The sequence below is a fragment of the Dinoponera quadriceps genome, unplaced genomic scaffold (assembly GCF_001313825.1).
Source record: "Dinoponera quadriceps isolate SergipeBrazil2010 unplaced genomic scaffold, ASM131382v1 scaffold717, whole genome shotgun sequence".
NCBI lineage: Eukaryota > Metazoa > Arthropoda > Insecta > Hymenoptera > Formicidae > Dinoponera > Dinoponera quadriceps.
Window position 1 is genome coordinate 992016 of NW_014555639.1, and position 25009 is coordinate 1017024.

Here is a 25009-nt window from a genome sequence, read left to right on the forward strand (position 1 = left end):
TTGTGTTCAACAGAAAAAGCAGCTTACTAAACACTTTTTGATTATTGTCTATAATTGAAATTTTTTTTAGATTTTCCTTAGATCTACGAGAATGTCTAATTAGAAATAATAATCACAAAGCGCTTACTAAGCTGCTTCTGAACGTAAGCATCGTTAGATTAAGTCTGCAGTAGAGTTTTAGGCCTTAAGCCTTAAGAAATTCACCAATCACCATTGATTATTCTTCTATAATTCAATTGTGATTGGTCAATTTCTTAAGGTTTAGAGATTAAAGCACCCATCTAGACTAAGATTTAAACTCGTTACGATTAGACCCGCTATTTGCGGCTATTTTAATTCCAAACTCTCCGTTACGAGTCGCCACCGTTTTCGACGAAGAATCGAGGAAGTATTCTACTTAAAAAGAGACCTGCTATATTTTTATTACAAAATTTTCTGTTCATTCATGAAAAGAAAATCGCCGTTTCCACCTCGGGTTTTCCGTTGCTCGAGTTTTGACGGGACTTCCTCTAGTTCGTGTTTCTTCTCTCGAAAGTAGAAGCGAGCAAGTTTGAATAAGACCCCCGGAGCGCCAAGTGTGCGCAAAGTTCAGCTCTTCTCTCCGCTTAATGCGATCCTGAGTGCGCTTATGTATGTATGTCATGACGTTTCACATGTAAACGTGACCGTAGTGGGCCTCTCTCTCTCTCTCTTTCTCCCCCCCCCCTCTCTCTCACACACGCTCGTAACTATGGAACTATTACCTTTTCCACTTATTTATTTAATTTAATTGTACATCTAAGAGTGAAAAGCGAATTATTTAATTGTACACCTAAAGAGAGAAAAACAGAAATCCGCCGTTGCGTCTCGTCGCAATTTTTACGGGCAAATTGTTGAGCGATTTTTGCTAATGACGCTCGGAGACAATGTGGATCCCTCTTGAATGGAATCGTGTGAAGGATCGCCTCTTGCGCGACTTTTCGTAGGGATAAGGACGTTGCCAAAGATCGTCGGTGATCTTTACGAGGAGTCGCGTGAATTTCATTTATTTATTCTTATGTTTAATACGGACATTTTCTGCATTGCCTGTTGAAAATTTCCAGGTGAATTCTCATGGAAATCCATATGAACTCATGTGAGTCCATGTAGGATAATGAAAAATCATGTAGGAATCCGCATGATTTGTAAAAATTATAAGAATCCACATGAATTTCCTATATGTTAGCAAGTTCAAAAAATATCCTAAAGACGTCCCAGAATGTTTGAATGTTTCTACAACATTTCTGAAATGTTTTTTGCATATTTATGCTAATTCCTACTTAAAACCAGGGTTTTTGGCGCAAATTTTCAGAGGCAGCTACGGGATTTCACATGAATTTTCCATATGGATTCCTACCTGGTTTTTTCAACAAGATTAAAATATTTTACCTGTGTTTAATTATGCGGCGACGAGCTATAACATTACGAGAATAAAGGGTACAAAGTTCGGTGTGAAGATGCGATGAGATTCCATGGTGGTTAGAAAGAACGAAATTCAATGATGATATGTGTTGTATTCATAACATCAGCGGAAGCTGACGAGAATGTATGGTGGAGATTTATGTAATAAGACTGAATTTATGTATTAAGACTGAATGTATGTAATGAGACTGAATGTAAAAGATACATACCTTAGACACACAATTAAACGTTTCGATGCGTATCTCTTTTCTCAAGTTTCCTTCCTGTTAACACGTTAACTGCCACGTCAGTCACTAGCGAAACTTGAGAAAAGAGATACGCATCGAAACGTTTAATTGTGTGTCTAAGGTAACCGGTAACTGACAGTATAAAGTACGATATAAAACTAAAAGAATTACATAGTTTAATAAGTAATTTCAGGATCGTATAATTAATATACTTAAATATTTCTTATCAAAAAATTTTAATGGATTTGGCCTGACGGAGATTTCCTCCGAAATGCGCGTGGCAGTTAACGTGTTAACGCAGCAACGTTAGTTCGTTATTCTCTAAAAACAAATGAATTAGAAACGCTGGACTCTCTTTGTAGAGGCAACAAGAATTGATGATTCCTAAATTTCTTTAGTTCACTGATTTGGGAAACGATAAAGAAGAAATACCCTTCAGTACAGTTAAATCTTTTAATTTAATTATAATTTAATTTATTTTTTATCGCACGAACAAATCCTTTTTTTTAACTTTACAGCCAGTGGTTTCTTTTATAAATGATAGTGGCATATTAAATATTTTACAGTGAAAAAAAGTAACCACGCACATTTTTTATTTATTAATCAAAGAACCTTCCACATATACATAACCATTTTTAATAATTGACAATTCAAAACTTCGCGTGGTTGTTTGCAAAACAGCAGAGGACTTCTTTGTTCGTATTGACCTAAATTACAAATATATAATAATTAGCGCCGATTTGCGTCAGACATGTACCGACGGCTGGGAATAATCGATAATATAAGTTTCTGCATTACCACCGGGCTCTTAGAGAATCAATAGTTACCAAAAATATTGCGTGTGCCTCTGAAATCTCCGATCCGATAGCAACTAGCATGCTGGACACATCGGTCATGACATAATTCAGGGCTGTGTTCGGGAACTCTACTCGACGGTTAGAGTAGCGTTCAATTGACCAATCAGGACGAAAAGAGAAAAGATATCTTCATCGTGATTGGCTGATTAAATGCGACTCTACTAGTCGGGTTCCCGAACGCAGCCCAGTAGCCGCTCGGAACGTCCGGGAACATGGATCCGTCCAGGGGTGTGCTTTCTATATATCCAAAGTTTCGGGTGAAAATCAGCGCCAGAAGAGGTTGATATGTCGCGGATTTGATCGGTAGAGTCTAGTAGACGCGTGAGAGCGCATCAGTATATACGTGTTGGTGTCGATGTACTTTGGCAACGCGCGAAATATGCGCGTGTTCAGTTGCACGATACATTATCTACTTTGGAATAAATAAGCAATCCGATATTAGGTAGCGCAGAAAGGCAATCAGGCGACCTTAAAGCTCAAGTTAAAGCCGTTAAAGTGAAATGCAATCGGATTCCGTTGATTTTGTAACGTAATCACGCGTGAGTCCCGACGCTCGAATCAGTGGGTGACGGTAAATCGAATGAAAATATACAATTAAACCGAGCGTGTCGCTCGTTCGCTACATTGACAGTGCGTTAATTAATTCGATGCTGCTTTCTTCTTTTCCACAGACGCGCCGAACATTCTTTTCGACTGCTCAGGGTGAGCCGGAGCTCGTCCGAAGGAGGGACAAACACTGCAGACAGGATGCATTGGGTCAGGATCTCGTTGATCCTGTGCATGTTCGGATGCTTCAAGGACTTCCGGCCGTCGGAATCGTTCGTGACGAATTATCTGACGGGGCGATGGAAGAATTTTACAGAAAACGAGGTTGTTACTGCGGATTAGCGCTGATTGCGCTTACATAACAAGCTAAAACTGGCTTCTTCGATGTCAAACAGATTTTCTTAATACCAGGTGTAATCACTGGTATATCAGACGTCTTACTTGCAAGCATTTTATGCCAGTCATGCGAACGCTGTGACTATGGACATTACCGAGCCAGCTTTAGTTTGCGCCAATAAACTGGCTCATTGATGAGGCGTTAAGTTTAACAAGCACGTGTCATTGAGAATATTGTTGATCTTTCAGGTGAATCAAGATATTTATCCTGTGAGCACATACAGTTACGCGGCGATGCTGATATTTGTCTTCCTGATCACGGACTTTGTTAGATATAAGCCCATTATCATACTCTGCGGCCTCTCGGGTGTCACCACCTTCGTCCTCATAATACTCGGCAGGAGCGTGCTGTTGATGCAGATCATGGAGCTCTTTTACGGCCTGTTTCTGTCGGCAGAGGTGGCCTACTACACATATATATACGCCAAAGTGGACAAGAAGCACTATCAAGAAGTGACGGGTCACACCAAAGCGGCCTCCCTGTTTGGCCGCAGCATGTCTGGCGTGGTTGCACAATTAACAGCTTCCTTCGACTTGTTGGACTATCATCAGCTCAATTACATCACTATCGCGGGTACGTGACACTTTCGAGCCGTTATTTCTCACGATTGGGAAATAGTACGGCGGAGAAGTATTAATCACGGGCGTGAAAACCGATGCTGCGCGACTGGTGTCCCGATTGTCTCAAGCCCGGAGAACATTCCTTTGCATACGTCGTAATCTCTTGATATGTTACATCATTCGTCATCATTTCACATTGGTGTTATTATATTATCATTAATATGTTGCGTAACATATTTTGCAGCTTTCAGCATGGCGACGATCTGGTCGTTCTTCCTACCCTCCGTGGGCCAATCGATCTATTTCCATCGAACGGATGATGAAGAGGAGAATCCCGCCGGCGAGCGGGAGAAGGAGAAGATCGCTCGGTCGGGACGATGCGGCCCCCGGTGGCTGTGCTGTTGCGGCGGATCTAATCACGGTGACGCGTCCGACGACAAATACCAATCTTCCTTCTGCAACGTGCAGTGCCGGCGCCTTCGCAACACGTGTCTGTGCGGCGCCGAGAGCAGCGTCACTCGCGAATCGCTCCGCAAGATCGGGCGAGCGTACGCGCTGCTGTGGAGGCACTTCGTGCAGGCCTACGCGGATCACCGCGTTCTCAAGTGGTCCTTGTGGTGGGCCCTGGGCACCTGCGGTTACCTGCAGATCGCCAATTACATGCAGCTGCTCTGGCAGGACTCGGTCCTGCCAACCGACAAGATCTACAACGGCGCCGTCGACTTTTTGTACGCGATTCTAGGTGAGGAGACTTTTGAATCGCTCTCTCTCTCTTTCTCGTAAACTTTCGGCGGTGAGAATATTTGGAAGTCAAGGAAAAGGGAACGAGGGAATTTACTGGCGGATGTGAAAATAATGAACGTAAAATCATCCCGATATTAATTCGGGTACGGAAACGCTTTCTCGACACAGCTTTCTCGAGATAATAATAGTAATAATTCATTTGTTATGATATCTTTATATATATTAGCATATATGGGTATCCGGAACGTTCTCGGCTCCTGTTTTTCGTGTGCAAGCAGAACGGGTGAAACTGAGCGGGAAAGTGATATACTATTTTGCAAAATTCAAAATTAATCTGTACGAGCTGATAATCGCGCGGGAAACAGTAGACCTGGTTTTGTATAAAGAAAAATCGCTCACTTCTGAAGATGTCCTCAACGACGAGCATCAACTGATTTCTAAAGACGGAGCTGAGAGCAACGAACGGCAGGCGAGACATTAGGCTGCGTGCTGAAAAGAAGCCTCTCGCTATCAGTTTAATACCTATCGTTGCTGGGACATCTTCAGGAGTAAGCCATTTTTCTTTATACAGAATCCGACTTCTCGTGCGATCATTAGCTCGTACAGATTAATTAATTCCTCATTAACTATTGCAAATTTTGCAAAACGGTACACGACTTTTCCGCTTAGTTTCACCTGTTACACTTGCAAGAACGGGAACCGAAAGGTTTGGGACATCCTATATATAATATATTATAAATAGTAATTTATTATTATAATAAAATAGTAGTTATTATTACGCAGTTACAATGTCGAAGTCAAGGCACAACGAGACAATGTCCGAACAATTATTACTTTAATAACATATTATTATACTATGATAATAATAATAATTCTTGTGTAATGATATTATATATGATAATACAGATGATTATTATTAGCAGATAGCGGACTGATCTGCTATGCTGGCGGTCCCGGGTTCGATTTCGGTAGAAGCCAAAATATTTATGCTCGTGTCTCTTCTCGGAAGGTAATGGCAAACCACCGAGAGTATCTTCGCTCAGTAAAAACTTATCTAAAAACGTTGCCGTTCGAAACCGGCGTTAAACTCACATATACCTGTGTATAATAAGCGTGCGCACCACAGGCATATGAGAGAGATCACCACACCACGGGCAACTGGACCAAAGAGAGATATGATTATTATAATAATAATTGTTCGGCTATTGTCTCGTATTTATCTCAATATTTTCACTCTGCATAATAATTTGTGTGCTCCCAATATTTCGGGATATTTGCATTTCAGAAGTTTGCCTTGGCACTTTTGGATTTCGAAATGTTGACTTTTCGAGGGAATTGTCCTCTTTATGTTTTTTTCTTTTTTTTTTCAAGATCGATATATACTTTATCGATTTATTCCCAACGAGTATAGGTGTATAATTAGAACGTACTGAGCTCAGCGTTCATATCTGTTTCTTCGCCACCTTTCATTTATAGTGTTTGAATAGTCCGAGAATGATTATCACAGTTGTTGTGTTCTTATTAATGCTATCTGCTGAATCGATTGTACGGTTTTCTTAATCCTGCGTATCTATTCGAGACAAATATCTAGACAGCTGATAACGGCAGCACGCGTGAACGCGATAAAAAGTTTTGACAAGGCAGATCAGGGCAATTTCTAAATTGCATTTGGAGATGCCGGTGGCGCGATGTAGGCTAATTGATTAATTAACCGATACAGATTGTAATGAAATGGTGACGCGATAATCGTACTTATCGTACATCGGTTTGAGAAATGCTTAATTAATGTTTTTTTTCTTTCTTCTTTATACGTGTTAAACAGATTTAACAAATTGCAATACTGAACGATCAGTAAGGAGTTGAAAAACACATACTGATCTGTTCCATGGCAAATATCATCTAGAAATGCAAAAACAGATGTGCAAAAGTTTCACAAGATTGTTAGAAATTCGAAAGCAGATTTTTATACGCGTGCCCAACTCCGTTTTTGCATTTCTAGATAATATTATTTACGATTCAATTGACCGATATTTTCTCTTGCACTCTTTGTTACATGCAATTTGATATGGCAATTTACAAAAAGGAAAGATAGGAATAGAATGAAGGAATCGTCTTAAATGAATATGTGAAAAAAAGTAGATATAAATTAGGCTCTTGGGATATACAATCCTCGAGCAAATGAAAAGTGGGAGCAACAAGAGTCTAGTCGTCAATTGTGAAGTGAGAGGAAGAAAAATGATTCAACTTGGAATATGAGGAAATACAAACATTTCGAAGTTTCCGGTTCTCTTGTACGAAGCGTTTTTGGCGAATGTTACGCGCCAATTGCGTCGGGTCGAGAACTGGCGACCTCGTGACGAGAACTGGCGACGATTTTATCCAAAATTCTCGCTAAAATTCTATCTTTTTGTTATTTCTATCGACAGGTGCGTTCACCGTATTTTGCGTAGGAAAGATACCACTGAACTGGGTCGTATTTGGAGACATGTCGTTGTCTATATTCTCGTTTTTCGGAGGCGCCATCATGGTGGCGTCTTCGTATAGCCACAACATCTGGTTCCTCTATGCCACCTACATCATATTCGGTGTGATCTATCACACCATGGTCACCGTAGCGAGGTAACTGAATTTAGATTCGCAATAAGACCATGATCAGCTCCCTACAAAATAGTCTCGATATCGTCGGAGTCATACCGTGGTAGACCCTGGCCCCGAGTGAAATTACTGCAGCGGAGAGCAGGTCTCCGGAAACTGGGAGAGTGTTACATTCGGACGTTGTGTCGTTGTGCTTGTTCGTAGCTTCGAGGTCGCCAAGTACATCTGCGAGGACAGTTACGGCTTGATATTCGGCGTGAACATCTTCGTCGCCCTGGTAGCGCAGAGCCTGCTCACGCTAATAGTCGTCAACACGCTCATGCTGGACATCCGGTGGCAGGTAAGAAATTTTATTGCACATTTTACTGCACTATTATGACTTATTGTGTGCTATTTTTTCCTTTTTACGTAATTATGTAAAACAGACTTACGTTGGTAACGTAGGTATGAGGAAACATTTGTTTCGCTATGTACAAAGTGAAGTCCACTTGAATCGAGTATCTTAAATATTTAATTTATTTTTGACGAGGAAATATTTAAGGAAAAAATTGCTTGGTTTGAGGGGCAATTATTACAAAAAAATTTGTCAAGGTAATTTTTTTCAGAGATTTGAGGGTCAAGATGATTTTTTTTTAATAGAATTACATATTTTTGTTTGCTCTCTCACGCTTTCTCATATTCTCCTGTGTAATTGGTACATCGCTGTAAACAAATGTTTCTAAACATTCTCTACAAGTTAAGTTTAGAGGATTTAAATCAGGTGATTTTCAGGAATTTTTATGTTGAAGATCACAAATGTTTGATTTTTCTCTTTCCTTTAAACACACGTAATTTAAATATTTAAGATTGTTTAAAGGTCATGGGTTGCTGAGCTCCTCCCGATGTTGGTTATAAAATCGCGCAAACAAAAATATGTAGTTCTAGAATATATATATTCGGTGCAAAAAGTTTCTCGAAAAGTAAATGAAGTCAACTTAAACCTTCCCGTCCTAATTCAACACAAATTTAACACGCACACATTCGCACACAAACTTGTCCATCCCGAGATAAATTGGTTAAATCCTCTGGTCTCGAAAAAGACACATCAGCAACATTCAAACACAACATGACTCAACTTTTTCTGTAGATATTTTTTCGTATCAACAAAAATAAGTGAAATATTTAAGATGCTCGATTTAAGTAGGCTACCTTGTTTGACGCTGATTACGAACGTTTAATTGATCCTCTTCTTCTTTTTTTAAGTACTTCATCTACGGCGGCTATTTCGTGATTCTGGGTTTCATGTATCTGCTATTGGGTATCCTCAATATCATGAAATATTACCAGAGTGGCAGGCGTCTCGATTTGCGGACTAACGACGAAGATAAATCATTTGCCTCGACGCAAACCACGATTGACGTGAACGACGGCGTATCAGCGGTGCTCGAGAATAACAGTTGAGGCTGAATAGTAGGTTAGCACATTTGTTGAATATACGAGATACAAAACAGGCCGCTACTTATCGATCGTTTTAAATTTAATTCGCGTACCATACGATTTTTATTTTTATAGTGTAATTTTATCCATCGATCGCGGATGTCTTCTTACAACTATGCGCGCTGGTACCTAATAATCTTAGATCGACATATCATTTTCCTACATTTCTACCCATTGAGCAAAAAAAAAATCATTGAACGAATATTATTGCAACGATATAGCGTATGACATGTTTTTAGAATGTAATTCTTTGTTTTTTAGAACAGTTATTTGTAATGACGTCATTACAAGTAACTAACCGGTTCTTTAATATTACCAAAATATTTTTATAATATTTGTCGGAAAATCACATTTGATAATCTTTGAAAATTATTTTAAAAACGTTAAATTAAAACACTCCAAAAGCGTTAATAAACATGTACAAAATTAATTTTACGATGTTGATCTAGTATTCTTTGTTTACTGGGTATATTTGTATGATATACTGGATATATATGCACAGTATTAGATTGTGTTCTCAGATAATTTTATAAAGCAGGAAAGTCAAGAGTATTAAACTGGTACCAAAAATTTATCACTCCTGTACTTTCTTTGTTCGAAGACCGAAGTTCTTTGAACGAGAAAATTGATTCACCAAGATTAATCCACAATTGTACAGTTTTATAGCTTCCACGACAAGTTGTTTGCACCAGTTCAATATTACCACTTCGTGATAAGAGATGAATGATAATTAGAACGTGTGTATCTATACCACAAGCCTGACGTTCGTTGCATTTATATTTTCCAAGTTTTTTCCGAGTTACGCAGATGAAATATTTTTATGAAACGTTTCTCGCTTTTAGAGTACTGTTGAAATATGTTTGAATGAAACATATATTAAATATATCATTATAGAGATTTCTATTTATACATATAATATTATATAAAAAAATATACTCAGACGAGATGCTGTTATCGAATTGTGATTTTGTTGCTAAACCTCTCCTCGTTTTTTTTTAGCTGGCCAAAATAGCTCTCATTAGAGTGGTCGATTGGTCTCGCGGGCATGGAAGCGCATTGCAATCGATAGATATTGTTCAACGTCGAGATATGACTTGTCTTATCGAGTATAATCTCTGAATTGAATATTGTCATATATTCACAAAAAGAGATTCACAGATATTGCAGCTTTGATCAAGAAAGATTTATTTTTAACTGATTCGTCTGGAAAAAGCCCGTGTAAAAATCAAGCGATTCGCGATAGTTCGCGACTTGCTTGTAAGATATCGAACTTAAGTGAGCGAAAAAATAATAGAAAAAGTAAATGGAATTATAAAAGCTTTGCGCGTTCAAAATAAATCTCTCTATTTAGGACGAGTTTATTTAGGATTCTTTATTTAGAACGAATTAATCAATTAATTTATTTTACACGTAGTTTATTATATAGTTGAAATAATAATTGAAATTTTTGTGATTTGTTTCCAAGTTTTACTCGTAAACAACAGATTTAGTAACGAAAATATCGTTACTAAATAAAGTTTCAGATATTTATACATGTTATATTTTTTAATATTAATTACATCCTCCTCTATTATTCTGAGAAAATAGATAAACAGAATGAAACAAATGTTTATGCGAAATTGGATTATATATGTTTTGGAAATCTGAGAGTGCAGTAACATAACGAATAAATTTGTAAAAATATTGCAGATAGTTTAATAATATGCAAATACGGCCCTGAAAATGTCGTAAAAATAGCCAAATAGGATAGAATTAATAAAGTTTTCGTTACATTCAATTTAATATATTTTATGCGATAAAATATATTTAATTTATTTCTGTTAATTACTAAACTGTTGCATAACAATATGTGACGATTCATCTATAACTGCAAATAATAAATCAACATTTTCATATAGCCATCTTTTGGATGGAAACTTTGGAACTAAATTCAGCCGAGACTCAAACCCCCCGTCATTTGAGTTTTCTACAACACTGCTAGATGGCCGTAGAGATCCGTTGAACTTTTTTTTTTTAACGGGTCAAACGAATCAGTCATCGCTTGCGTTCAACAGAAAAAGCAGCTTACTAAACACTTTTTGATTATTGTCTATAATTGAAATATTTTTTTAAATTTTCCATCGATCTACGAGAATGTCTAAACAGAAATAATAATCACAAAGCGCTTACTAAGCTGCTTTTTCTGAACATTAGGTTAAGTCTGCAATAGAGTTTTAAGCTTTAAGTCTTAAAAAATTGACCAATCACCATTAATTATTCTTCTATAATTCAATTGTGATTGGTCAATTTCTTAAGGTTTAGAGATTAAAGCATCTATCTAGACTAAGATTTAAACTCGTTACGATTAGACCCGCTATTTGCGGCTACATTAATTCCAAACTTTCCGTTACGAGTCGCCACCGTCTTTGACGAAGAATCGAGGAAGTATTCTATTTAAAAAGAGATCTGCTATATTTTTATTTTCAAGTAGTATGATCAACGGCAGGTCAGATGCTCTTAAAAAATCATGAAAAACAGATGAAATTCAACGGGCTATAAATTCTATAAAAGTAATGATAATAACATAGTTTTATTTAAATGCAAAAAGCGTTTTATAGCTTAAAGTCTCTGGAGTTCAAGGTTAAAGTCTCTAGAGTTCATGATAAAATCAAACATCGTTGTCTTTTCTCGCAATAATACATTGAGTTAAATTAAAAATGGCGACCATTTGATTTTCAATCTCATCCTTCAATTGAGTTTTTATATGAAAAAATCATTTTTATAAAAAAATACGTACAATGTGTTTTAAAGAGTAGAATTTAAGCTCTCCATTCATTCGCTAACAAACGTTGTGTACTTGTTCATTTATTATTTGCGAACAACTCAAGTTGGAAAGATGTTTTTCATTTAAACGTTGAATAACTCGGTAAAAGAAAATTGCATTGCAATCGGCAAATATGCAAATTAAAGCAAAAGATTTGCATTTTCAAATAATCATTAATCAATGTTGTTTGTGTGCGGTTTTCCATTTAAATGAGGGGACTTGACAAACTTTATAAGCAATAGTGATATTCAATAGATTTCGATTTTATATATTTATATAATTATCGTCAGAACAAAATAAATTTAACATTAGAAAATATTTCAGATAATTAGACATTTTAAGCTATAAAGATGCTCTCCGAACTATTTTATTATAACTATTTTTGCCTGTGTTCCGTCGAATTTTGCCAATTGTTATGAAGCCGCAGTACTTGTAAATAAATTTAAATTATCTTAATTATTACTCCCAAATTACACAATAAAAATTAATCAATATAAAATGCATTGAATTTAAAAATATTTTAAAATACACTGTTTAATATAAGAAGAAACATTTTGTTGTATAAAAGAGATACGTTCACTACAAAAATCTTCTTTGCTATAAAGTAGCCCATAAAACATGTGATAATATACATTCAAGTTATATTTATGATCGCAGACTCTTGCGTTGCTCGAGAATTTAAGAGTTTAACACTTGACCGTGTTCGTTAAGCCAATTGACCCTCTAATCTTGACCCATCTAACACAGTCGCGTAGGTAGACAAAAAATATGCGAGCAAATCATTCTCGGTATCGCTTTGGACATACAATTTATGAGAAACTTGCAACGTAGAAGATAAAAGTAAACTTTCGTAGAAGGTGCTTGCAGACTGCGATATCCGTATCCTGATGTGTATCCTTGAAAGTTGGGATTTTCTGGTAATAAAGTAGACGATTACGACGACTGGGCATTTCCAGACACGAGGAAGTAATGACCGCGCGAGAGGCGTGCGTTCCATGCACGTAAAAGCGCTCAGGGTCGGATTGGAAAGGTAGAGCCTTGATGAATGAAAATTCCAAAGGGCTCCGTCCTCCTCACGCATAATTTACCGATCTAACGCAGAAGAGATACGTAGAAAACAAAATTTACGCTTAATCACTGCTAAAACCGAATATTTAACTTAACTTTCGGCGATGATCCTTGAGAAGAAAACCTCCCAAAAAATTATTTTCCTAAAAAAGCGTGCAATTTGAGCGAAGATACATTCTCTCTCTTTCTCGATACCATGACTCGGGCAGTTTTACACCGAAATTTTTCGTTCATTCAAGGAAAGAAAATCGCCGTTCCCACCTGGGACTTCCCGTTGCTCGAGTTTTGACGCGACTTCCTCGAGTTCGTGTTTCTTCTCTCGAAAGTAGAAACGAGCAGCGTTCGCATGAAACCTCCGGAGCGCTGAGTGTGAGCGAAGTTCAGTTCCTCTCTCCGCTTAATCCGATCCTGAGTGCGCTTATGTATGTATGTCATGACGTTTCGCACGTAAACGTGACCGTAGTGGGGCAGGAATGGCCAGGCGAGCGCTCCTCGAGCGTCTTTTCGTGGTCGCACGGTCTTCAGTCCTGCCTCCTGCCGATCGACGTGCGGACGCGCCTCTGTTGATCGCACTTTCGATATACTCTCAAACTCGCTCCGCTCGCTGTGGAACTTCGAGAGTGCACAATGTTCTCCACGGTGAGTACGCACCATCTCTCTTTCCTCTCTCGTGCGATTTGAATTCAGCTCCGTCCGGAAATTCTTCATGGAACTTCGCCGGAAAGAGACAAGAAATCCTCGAAATTTGCAGTTAAAACACTGGTAATGTTATTCGTATTCAGAAGTTCGAGGCGCGTCAGGTCCTATTTGAAGACGACCCTCGATGGAAGTTCAACCGCGATAAGTCTTATCTGCCGACGTTCATTTTTAGCGTTATTACGCTCTCGGATTAACGCCCGAATCTGGCTTCAAGCGTGATTTGCTCCGAAATTATGACAACATCAGAGTTCCGTGAAAAAGGGAAAAAAGAGATTAAAATTACTGTATATGAAATATCACAATTTTCTTAGCTTCATTATGAATAATACGAAATAAATAAGATAAGAGTGAAACATCGAATTGCGCAACATTAGTAACGTCAAGTAAATCAAATGGAAAATTGTAGGTATAAATCGTAATGTATTACTCGGGTTTATAATTCTTTTATATATTTTTTTCTCTCTAATAAGTATAAAATCGACTGCTAGTTGACTGAAAATTCTGAGAGATAAGATTAAGATTAACTCATTAACTGCCACGATCCCCATTTGGGGCTCAAAACAAAACATAATTTGAATATAATTATACTGTTACACAACTTTTTGTGCATATATATAACTTACCCGGCCAAAAATTTAAAAAAAAAAATTTGGCAGTTAATGGGTTAATGCGGGAAATGTCGCAGTGACGACAATTCTGGGACACTCTGGTGACATAGAGAAAAAAATGACTTTCCTATCAGCGAAATAGATCCGTCAATGTCAGCGTTGTTTTTCATTGCATTTTATCTCTATACTTTGACGCGTCGGTCGAATTTACGCGTGTAATATTTACAGCTAATACGTTCTCGACGAGAGCCGGCATGCTATGTGGTAGTGTTATTATGAAAATGATGGAGCGCGATACGATCAAATGGTAGCAGGCATATTTCGCGTCACGCGCATTTAACACCGAACGCGATTGTGCTCCGTTGGCATTAAAGTTCTCCCGATAAGCGGATCACGATCCATTAATGTCGAGATTCCGTTTTCGAGAAAGAGATTGTCAGCGGCGGTCGGTCTCCCCTCGTAATATCTTATCTTCGAACGTATTACTTCTCTCGTGAAGGCAAAAATTACTTTTGACTTTTAACATTCTTCCTTCGATTAAACAAAAATAATCGTCACTTCACCTCAAGAGTTTGTATATTTCTTAAAAGGTCGGAAAAATTTATTTGCTTATTTATCGATCACAAATCAATTGACGTCGCCATCATTATACGATATCCCAGTGAACAGCATATCCAAAAAAATCGACGCATAAGACAACTTTAAGATATCTCTCTGAGTATCTTTAAAATATTTTCAAGTCGTCTTATGCGTGGATTTTGGATATTCTGCTCACTGAAATATCATCGTTGGACTTTTCGAGTCGACCACATTGCATTGAGCAGTCCTTCGAGAAATCGTCGTGGTTCGGAATGTTTACACGACGCGGTGAGAAACGCGTTTTTCCCCCTCTCTCTCTCTCTCTCTCTCTTTCTCTCTCACACGCTCGTGACTACGGAATTCCCCGTCTCCGTCAATCATTTATTCTGATTCTTACATCACGAACGATTCTCCGAACTGTTTAAGTCTCGCGAGCTATAAGAAAAGGAGGAAGTGAGAAAAATGAAATGAAAAACGAACCAGAGTCGGCTGTCGCTGTTCTTTGATCCCGAGAAACCGAGATGCACGCGAAGATTATTCAGCAAGCATAATTGCGCGATTGATTATACGAAACGTGATCGTTATGATAACGAACATATTGTGGCAAACAGAGAATTCGCCGGCGATTATCGCTTGTACTCCGCCGCCTGGCTTTTAATCGTCGGCTTCCGACATCGATCCGGTCGTAATCCCATTTGTAAATGATAATTATGAGATTCCGACTCGGACTGATATCTATTTTGAATAGGATTCTAATTTTAACTCTAATTTCAATTCTAATCTCTCGATCCTGCTGTTCCGCTTCCGCTTGACACATCTTCATCTTTGAAACGCTGCGATTTAATGTAGTAGCATAAAACAAGTTTTTTAAGAATTCGTTGAAACTTGCATTATAAATATATATTTAAATATGATCTAATTATTGGCGCAATTAGAAATCGACTGACCGTTCGAAGAGTGAAACATTTGCTACTAAAAATGACACTTTTTACAACAGTATTCCTTCAGCTTAATGTCCTATTTTTAACTTCTATTTTTTTTAATTTCCTTTAAACTATATTTAATGAAAAACTACTGTGATATTGAAGATTAATATAGAGACATAAAAAATTTCAGAATTATTGACCATTTTGTTTCGACAATACGGCAATATAAAATTTCTAACTTACAGTAATATCGAAATAGTATAGTAATATCGAAATATATATGCATTATACATATTTAAATATTTATACACCTCTTTCTATTACTCACACAGCAGAAATGTCCAAAATACGTCATATTCTAAAATTCGTGGTATTTTTAGGATATTCCTGTAATGTATTTTGGACATTTCTGCTGTGCGAGTATTTCTATTAGATCAACTGATGTATAAAAATAGCGTTAATAAGAAAAATAACAAATGATAATATTTTCGTATTTGTAATATTGTGCAAATACGTCTATCTCAAATTCGTTTCATATCAACATCTATTATTTAGGTAGTTAAATAAATATATATCGGGACGTAATTTTGTTTCATAAATTTACTAATAGTACTAATAATATTAAATTTGTGGTGGTCTCTTTGATGCGCCATTGTAAATACGGCCGCTATTATCACCTTAAGCTCAACATCCTTGCCTTCTACGTTATATTCCTAATTTTCCTTGACAGACAGTTCTGATGGTTTACGTTAAATAAGGAAGAATGCGTTCCATTCACATCCGAGTTGGAAGTTATTTCCGAAGCTTACACATTCATCCGTTCGAATCCAAGCGCGCTCAATATGTCAGCGGGATGGACACGGAACGCTCAAATTAGATGTGATTTTATTCCGAAATTCAAATCCCTCGCTTTCTTTCCGACCGAAAGGATCAAAGAGGGAAACATCAAAAGCGGGAAGTTCGTCGAAGACGATCAAGTAGAACGACGTCCGACGGCGTCCCTCCTATTTTCACTTGCCACGAAAATTCCGCTTTCGTCACGCGTGTGCGCACGCGCACGCCACTCTTCGTCACACGTCAGTCCCGATCAAGAAAGCCAAACCCTGTGATGTCACGATGCTTCACCAGCTCTGCTTTCACTCGCTCTCAGCCGCCTCCGATTTCCGATCGGCCGGACTTCACTGTGTGTTTAATTGCGTAGCTAGTTGCGGAACTGAGCGCAAGCCCCGAAGGAAATTGCGAGAAGCTGCGTGATTATATCATTTCGCGTATGGAGGACCTGGAACATTCTGTGACACGCACAGGACCGCCAGGCAATCGTGATGCAATCGGGGAAGTGAACAGATTACACACGGCCGGCGGGATAAATCTTGTTCGTGGAAAATTTTCGCGTGAAACTTTGCTTATGAAAGGAAACGTCTTCGAAGAAAATGTGATATTTAATATGAGATCATATTGTATGTAACTATTAGAGTCTTATTAGAGCTGTTAACATTGTATTAGAATTTTAAATTCCTGCGTAAAAGTCAATCTGAGAATTAACATTGAAATTGAAATGAAATCCGTAACGAGATTAGACTTTTTCTTCTTCACTTTCTTAACCTTGGAATTTTTTTCTATTTCTCAAAATTAGAGTTATTTTTTGCAACAGAGTTGCAAGAGTTTTATCAAAGTTATAAGTCCCTGTGTAGGAATTACCTCGAGAGTCAAAGTTGAAATTAGAATTGAACGAGATTCATTCTGAATTAGCGTTAAACATTTTTCTCCATTTTCTTAAATATAGAATTATTCGTTACAATTATTTGGTAAAACTAGTTATTTTTTTTTTATATAAAAGTTACGAGAGTTTTATTAGAGCTATAAATGTTTGTGTAACAATTAACCTGAGAATCAAAATTGGGATTAGAATTAAATCCGTAGCGAGATTCAGCTTGAATTAATGTTGGATATTTAATTGCTCTTCCTTAAGTTTGTAATTTCGGTAGATCCTGCGTTGCATATCGAACTTTCATCCCGCAACTTTGCCGTATTTGTTTTTCTTTTCGAGAGAATCGTTCTTTTTCGACCGTTGTACCACGATTGTTGAAGCTCCCTGCATAAACATCCTTCGGGTTAACCGCAGGCGTTTTTATAGTTGTAAGTCCTTGCAATTCGTCGAATCCTTGATCCCTGAATGGCCAGCTTTATTCAAAGAGGATTACCTTCCAGAAAGGATTACAACGAGTCACGATGACGCGATCGGTTTTTCGATAGCGCGACCGGTCCGACGCGTGCGGGACACGTTCTAGAAACTCTCATAAATTACCTGAAAGGTTATTGTTAAGGCGCGTCCTGGCTTACGAAATTTCCCCTTCCCCCTGAAAAAAAAACGTGATATCGCCCGGATTTCTTCCTTCTCCGTGGGTGCGTCGCGTATATCTTCTCGCGTCGTATATCCGGTGCGCTCCATGTCGCTTTCTCCGCGCGAAGCGAGAAAGTTTTTTTCCCTCAGAATATTTTACCGAGGAAATGATGTCAAAGCGTGTTCGTTCGCACGGGACGTCCTTAACCTTCTGTCTATTTGCGACGATAAGCGACGAAGAGAAAATCGCTCTATCGCGGGCATGAAGGTTGGTTCTGTTTCTTATCAGCTCGCTGCGCATCACGTGGGTTTGTCAAACGTTTGCCGAAAGAGGTTAAAGAAAAGTTAAGTTCTGCGAAGATTACGCTGACATAAATAGATCCGTATTAATCATCGACGACCTCGATACGCAATTTCGGCGCACTTTTTTTTTCACAGAAAGGCAGGTCTCTCGTCCTCTTTTCAGTCAAGAAACTGCTTTAACTTTATTTCACATAATAATACTCCGTTCTTCTCGACTAAATTATCAAGGCTTCCTCAGATGTACAGTTGAATTAAATAAAGGAGCAAAACAACCGATAAGAGCCCAAGCGAGATATTATTATCGAAACTTACTTACGTAAATTACTAATCATTGCAACGCAATTTTTTATCAAATATAGAAACAATAATTCTTCGCATCGATACATTCTAATAATATTGATCAAATGTAATATCAGTTATTCCCCTTTTCGAACCTTACCTTTCTCTCTTTAGATGTACAATTAAATAACTCGATAATTCGCTTTTCTCTCTTAGATGTACAATTAAATTAAATAAATAAATGAAGAAGGCAATAAAAACCAAACCAAGATGTTATTAGCGAAATTTGCTTAATCATGGCAATAAAATCATTATTTTTATCACACGGAGAATCAACCATTTTTTGCACGTTTCAATAAAATCGATCTAGTGTAACGGCAGATTTTCTTCTGTTCTAACTTGCTCTTTCCTCTCCAGGTGTACAATTAAATACTTCGATAATTCTCTTTGTTCTCCCAGATGTATAGTCAAATTAAATAAGAAAAACCTCTCTGTGTGTATAATTAAATTAAATAAAAAAAATTATATAAAAAGTATGTAATAGGAGTCAAAGCAAAATATTGCCAGTGAAATTTGCGTGATTATTGTAATAAAAAATTCTTTATCATACAGAGAATCTATAATTTTTGCAGCAACGCGTTTAAATAACATCAATCTAGGCGTATAACGTTTCTCCTCTTTTCTAATTTTCTAATTGCTTTTTCTCTCCGTTCTCCGTTCTCCAGGTGTTACCGTTTCTGTTGGCGATCGGTGGGATCACGGCGCAATGTCTCACGGGCAACGACAGCCCTGCGATGATGAATCCGGAATCGAAGATGTCGTTGATCGAATCCCGTTTTAATTTCGCTCTGGACAGCCTGAAGAAAGCCGAGCAGATCGAGACGGAGAACATCTTCTTCAGCCCGCACAGTTTGTACCAGGCGGTCAGTCTAGCCTATTTCGGGGCACGTGGCACCACCGAGGCCAATCTGAAGAGGGCCCTGCGCATCCCCGACGACCTGAGCAAGGTCGACGTGCAACGCTACTACGCTTTTGAGAACTCTCTCGACGAGATGCACAACAACCAGGTGAGATTCCGACGCGCGCGCGAATTGCGCAAGCGGGCATTCGGTCCCAGTTAGGCGTGTCAAGGCGAATCGCGGTTTATCGTTACATCAACGCCGTTTAAAAGCGCACGGCAAGGTCTCCCGGGTGATTCTCTTTTTACCGGCGGACCTTGGACAATTCGAAGATCGCCTTGTGTGCAAGGCGATATCGCGACACGCGACCTTTCCTGTCGGTTGCGAAGCTGGAATGAAAAGCGATTCTCCATCGGCTAGGAGAGGAGATATTTAATCTTGTATAATTCTCGGTCGCACGAATAAATTCTCGTGATTCAACTCGGAAATCGTAAAATACCGAGCCGAGGCCTCGGATCGTCCGTTATCTCGCGGAAGGATTTCCCGGAGGCGCGCCGATTATACGCATGCGAGCTCGGAAACGCTATTTCGAGCCACCGGAAACTGTTTATCTCGACGGCTTCTGCGAGACTTCGAGGGGCCTCTTCATCACGGCGGAAGTCGCACGGTGATACGAGCGGCGGCCATGACACTGCATATTCGTTCTTTCCGATTAAATGTTAAACGCGAGCGACTTTTTTCATCTCGGTCATTTTTGCATTCCAGACGAACGTGTCCGATAATTATGAGTACAGGGTGGCGAACCGGCTGTGGGTGTCGGACGACAGGAAGCTGCGCGAATGCATGCTCGACTTCTTCGGCGAGCAGCTGGAAAAGGCCAACTTCCGCGCGAATCCCGACGAAATGCGCATTCGGATCAACGACTGGGTCAGCAACATGACGAAGGGACACATCCGCGACCTCTTAACGCCCGGCAGCATCGATAGCGAAACCGATCTTGTCTTGGCAAACGCGGTCTATTTCAAGGGTTTGTGGCAGTATCGCTTCGACCCCAACAATTCCAAGCGCGACATTTTCTACGAAAAAGCCTCCGGCTCGCAACTCTCCATCGTCACGTTCATGCGACAGAAGGGCAACTTCAATTTCGGTAAGCGACGCACGTTTCAGCTCATTGACGTTTGCGACTAAATGGATCTTGGAAAATCAATTGCGAAGCCAGCAAATTACTCCTTATTGAACTTTGTTAAAATTTAACGAGGCGACTTGGCAAACATCGCTCCCGTGTTCCTTGATAGAAATACTTGAAACAAGTAACATTTACTTGAATGCAGCATGTATTTTTCTCTCTGTGTGGATGTACGTGTTTCGAACTCTTGTCGATACTGTTTCGCTTCAACTGACCTCATCCTTCTTTGCTTCGCAGTGGTCTCCGAAGTCCTGGGCGCCTACGTTCTGGAGTTACCGTACAAGGGCAACGAGATATCGATGTTCGTCCTGTTACCGCCGTCCGTGATTGTGCAATCCCAGAATCCGGGCATCGAGCCCCGGAACAGCATTCACCAGTTCATGGAACGCCTGGCGACGCAGAGAGGATCTCAGGAGCTGCGTGAACTGCTCGACGACGGAATGCCGCTGCGGGAGGTCGAGGTGAGCCTGCCGCGCTTCGAGCTCGAGCGGGACCTCCAGGTCGGTCAGCTTCTGACCGCGCTTGGCGCCGGAGAGCTTATGGTGCCGAACGTGGCCGATCTGCGCGGCTTCGTCGCCGATGGTGAACGCGGGCTTCATCTCGGCGACGCCGTGCATCGGGCCAAGATCGAGGTTACGGAGGAAGGCACGACGGCCGCCGCGGCGACCGCTCTCTTCAGCTTCCGGTCGAGCCGACCGACCGAGCCAGCTGTCTTCAATGCGAACCACCCGTTCGTCTACCTGATCTACGACAAGAAGAGCCACACCATCCTCTTCTCTGGTGTCTTTCGCTCACCACCTGGAGCCCAGCCTGCCACCGTCTAGCGCAGTCGATCCTCGCGAATGACGGGGTCAATCTCGCTGAAGTCGCGAAGGAAGGACAGTTCGGTTGAATTTACCTGAAATGTTGAAGGAAACAGGATTTCCGATTATACGAGAACCGAATATGGCTCGTGAGAAGCAGAAATTCCGTTTCCTTCAATCCAAATTCGCGTTTGATTTGTCCGTTTTCAGGTTAGTACAGCCAAACTGTTTTTTCCATGTTGACGACTCGAGGAGGAGCCGACGAGACGCAACGGCGGATCGTCCGTCGTCGAGTCTGCCTCGTGACGGCAATTTTTACGGGCAAATTGTTGAACGGTCCTTGTTGATGACGCTCGGAGGCAATGTCGATCCCTCTTGGGTGGGATCATGTGAAGGATCGCCTCCTGCGCGACTTTCCGCAGGCATAAGGACGTTGCCAAAGATCGTCGGCGATCTTTGCGAGGAGTCGTGCGAATTTCATTTATTTATTCTTGTGTTTAGTACGAACATTTTCTGCATTCCTTGTTGAACATTTCCAAGTGGATTTCCATGGAAATCTATAAGAATTCATGTGAATCCATATAGGAAAATGCATGTAGGAATCCGCATGATTTGTAAAAATTCATATAAGAATATAAGAATATATAAGAATCCACGTGAATTTCTATACAGCGCGTTCAAAGGATATCGTAAAGGCGTCCCAGAATACTCGAATGTTCCTACAACATTTCTCAAATGTTTGTGTTATATGAGTCCCTACTTAAGATCTGGGTTTTTGGCGCAAATTCTCAGAGGCAATCATGGGATTCCGTATGAATTTCTCATATGGATTCTTACCTGGTTTTTTCAACAGGATTGAGATATTTTACTTATGTTTAATTATGCGGCGACGAGCGATTACGAGATAAAATGGTACAAAGTTCGGTATGAAGATTCGATGGAAAACGGATAATCGACGACTTTGAGATTCGATTGACGACTGAATTTCATTTTGTTTCTGGGATCGATAAATCGAATAATTGTACTCATATCATCAGCGGAAGCTGATGAGAATGTATCGTGGGGATTTATGTAATAAGACGGAAAGTAAAAGATACATACTTTAGACACACAATTAAACGTTTCGATATGCATCTCTCTTTTCTCAAGTTTCCTTCATGTTAACGCAGCAACGTCAGTTTGTTTTTCTCTAAAAACAAATAAATTAGAAACGCAGGACTCTCTTTGTAGAGGTAACAGGAATGGATGATTCCCAAATTCCTGTAGTTCACTCATTTGGGAAACGATAAACAAGAAATATACTTCAGTGCAGTTAAATCTTTTAATTTAATTATAATTTAATTTATTTATTATCGCACGAGCAAATCCTTTTTTTAACTTTACGACAAGAGGTTTTTTCATAAATGATAGTTGCATATTAAATATTTTACAGTGAAAAAAAATATATAGGTGCAGTAAAAATTAATACAAATATATTAATAAACGGCTATATTAGTAATTAATTAAAAAAGAAAGAAATAATGGCCAATAAGAGCTAAATTGCGGCTATTGTAAAGATACATGTTAATTATCGTGAGTATAATAGAGATATAAATATATTTTGTGTAATTATTATAGGGAGATAGAAATATACGTAATAAATTATTTTTTAATTCCGTCTGTCATGTGTCTCATTGTAAGAAATACTGTCTCAGCCAGGAATGATTTCACAATATAAGAAATCAATCGAAATGAAATTGCAGTAAAAAAATAATTTATCATTTAATTTATTAATTAGGGAAGATTTTGGGAATTTTTATAATGTAGAGAATTGCACTACTAGAATTCAAGAGTTGATTCATTGAAGGCTAGTTTGTTGTGTGCGTTTATACGAAAAATTGTTCTGTATATGCGTAATACAGGATATTTATATCCCTCCATAATAATTTACATATTGCTAAAAATTAATAATTTAGTAGGCAAGTTAATGTGACAAGTGATTTTTTAATTTCACGTTTTCATAACAAGTTTTTCTTCTGTTACACGAAAAACTCTCTGTTACTCAAAAAATTCTTGTAATTGAGTAGAGATTAGATGAAAACTCGATGCTAAGAAATGAATATTCAGTAACAAGAAATATATCTCTGTTATCGCAACTGAGAACATTCGTGTGAACATTCAGCTGCATTGAAAGTCGACTGAGACAACTGAAAGCGATCGACTGCGTAGAAATTTCCTACAGGAATCTTTCTATTCCTACAATCGAGTTTTCATCTGGTTTTCAACACGGAGAAAAATACTTTTGCTGTTGTGACGAAATCCACATCGTTGCTATTGCAAATTCGTTACGATGGTGATAAAAATTAATTGGCATTACCAAAGTAACGAATTATTCGTAATTGGAGCAGGAACAGTTTTGTTGCCGAGATAGAAAATATTCTGCTGAGTGAATTCGTCCTTACACTGATAGAAAATTATACTTATTTCCGGTGCCAATCATACCTACCTTTATTATTTTAACCATAAAAATAGTTAGTAGAAAAACATTTTTCTAGTAAATATTATTACATCAGTGATAATAATTTTACATACATGTTGTTAATTCCATAAAATATGATTACCGAATGTAACTATAATTTTCTATCGGTGCAGAACGTTATTTTATTTTTAAGATAAAATAATGTTTTCCTATATTTACTAATTTGTTCTCACAGCAAAATCATTTTTAGATTGAGGAAAATAATTCAGCGAATGGCGATTAAAATTCCAGTAAACATCAATTAACAATAACGTAACATCAATGTTATAATTTCCCACTCAACAATATAAATGCAATGTAACGCGTGTGTTACATAACAGTTACATTGTTGAGTGGGTAATCATAACGTTGATGTTACACTACTGATATTTGATTCTTACTGGGATTCTTAAGAAATCGTTGCGCTGTCCATGCATCAACTTACAGATTTTGCTGCGACAGCATAGAATTTGTTGCGCCAACAAATTACTTTTCCCCACGGAGGCAACGGAAAATTCAGTTACACCAACAGGATTGTATTTTCCGTATACCATTGTGAGTTCCACGAGATAGATACGTTTACCGCATCATATCGTTTACGAATCGCAAATGCTGCGATGCGCGCTTTCCCGGCAGAATCGAAGCGAAATCTGGAGCACGATCGATCGCGACTTTATCAACAGCGCGCGGGAATGCGGAGCGCGACTTGTCGTAAAAAGGACCTCTTTGTTTTTCGTGCACGTCCATCGAACAGAACATTTAGATCAGTCTAATAACCACTTCGAATTAGCAAGTTAATGCAACGCGTAAGAAGCTCATTACCGCATTATCGATCGATTTCTTGAGAGTTTCTTGCGATCGGCAGCTCGCGCCTCTTCTGGTTGGATCGGTAAGCGAACAACCCCGATCTCGAGGCCCATTCACCAGATCTGACGTCACCGGCGGCCGCTGCTACTTCGGATTCGTGCTACGGGACGATTCAAAAGTGCTTCCTCAACATTTACCGTAATACATCTGAAGGAAAAAGAAACTTAAATCAAACTTTTCAATCAAATCGACCGCAAGAGGCACGAAAATTGTTAACGAACGTCTTGATTACCAAACAATTGCCTCGTCAAGTAGCATCACAAATGACATTACTGATTTCTCAATAGAATAGACAAGGTAAAGGTGAAG

General features: G+C 38.9%; 2 protein-coding genes across 2 annotated transcripts; both read left to right on the forward strand.

The window, feature by feature from the left end:
• Nucleotides 1-2808: 2808 nt before the first annotated feature.
• LOC106745089 (thiamine transporter 1-like) lies at nt 2809-9801 on the forward strand. Its single transcript, XM_014620366.1, has 7 exons — nt 2809-3095; nt 3196-3394; nt 3656-4040; nt 4272-4769; nt 7198-7390; nt 7571-7706; nt 8609-9801. The coding sequence occupies exons 2-7, from the start codon at nt 3272-3274 to the stop codon at nt 8804-8806; spliced, it is 1533 nt and encodes a 510-aa protein (XP_014475852.1). The 5' UTR covers nt 2809-3095; nt 3196-3271; the 3' UTR covers nt 8807-9801.
• Nucleotides 9802-13203: 3402 nt separating this feature from the next.
• On the forward strand, nt 13204-22995 carry LOC106745061 (serpin B3-like). Its single transcript, XM_014620319.1, has 4 exons — nt 13204-13352; nt 19174-19515; nt 20113-20494; nt 20771-22995. Exons 1-4 carry the CDS (start codon nt 13341-13343, stop codon nt 21355-21357), a joined length of 1323 nt encoding a protein of 440 aa, XP_014475805.1. The 5' UTR covers nt 13204-13340; the 3' UTR covers nt 21358-22995.
• The last annotated feature ends 2014 nt before the right edge of the window (nt 22996-25009 follow it).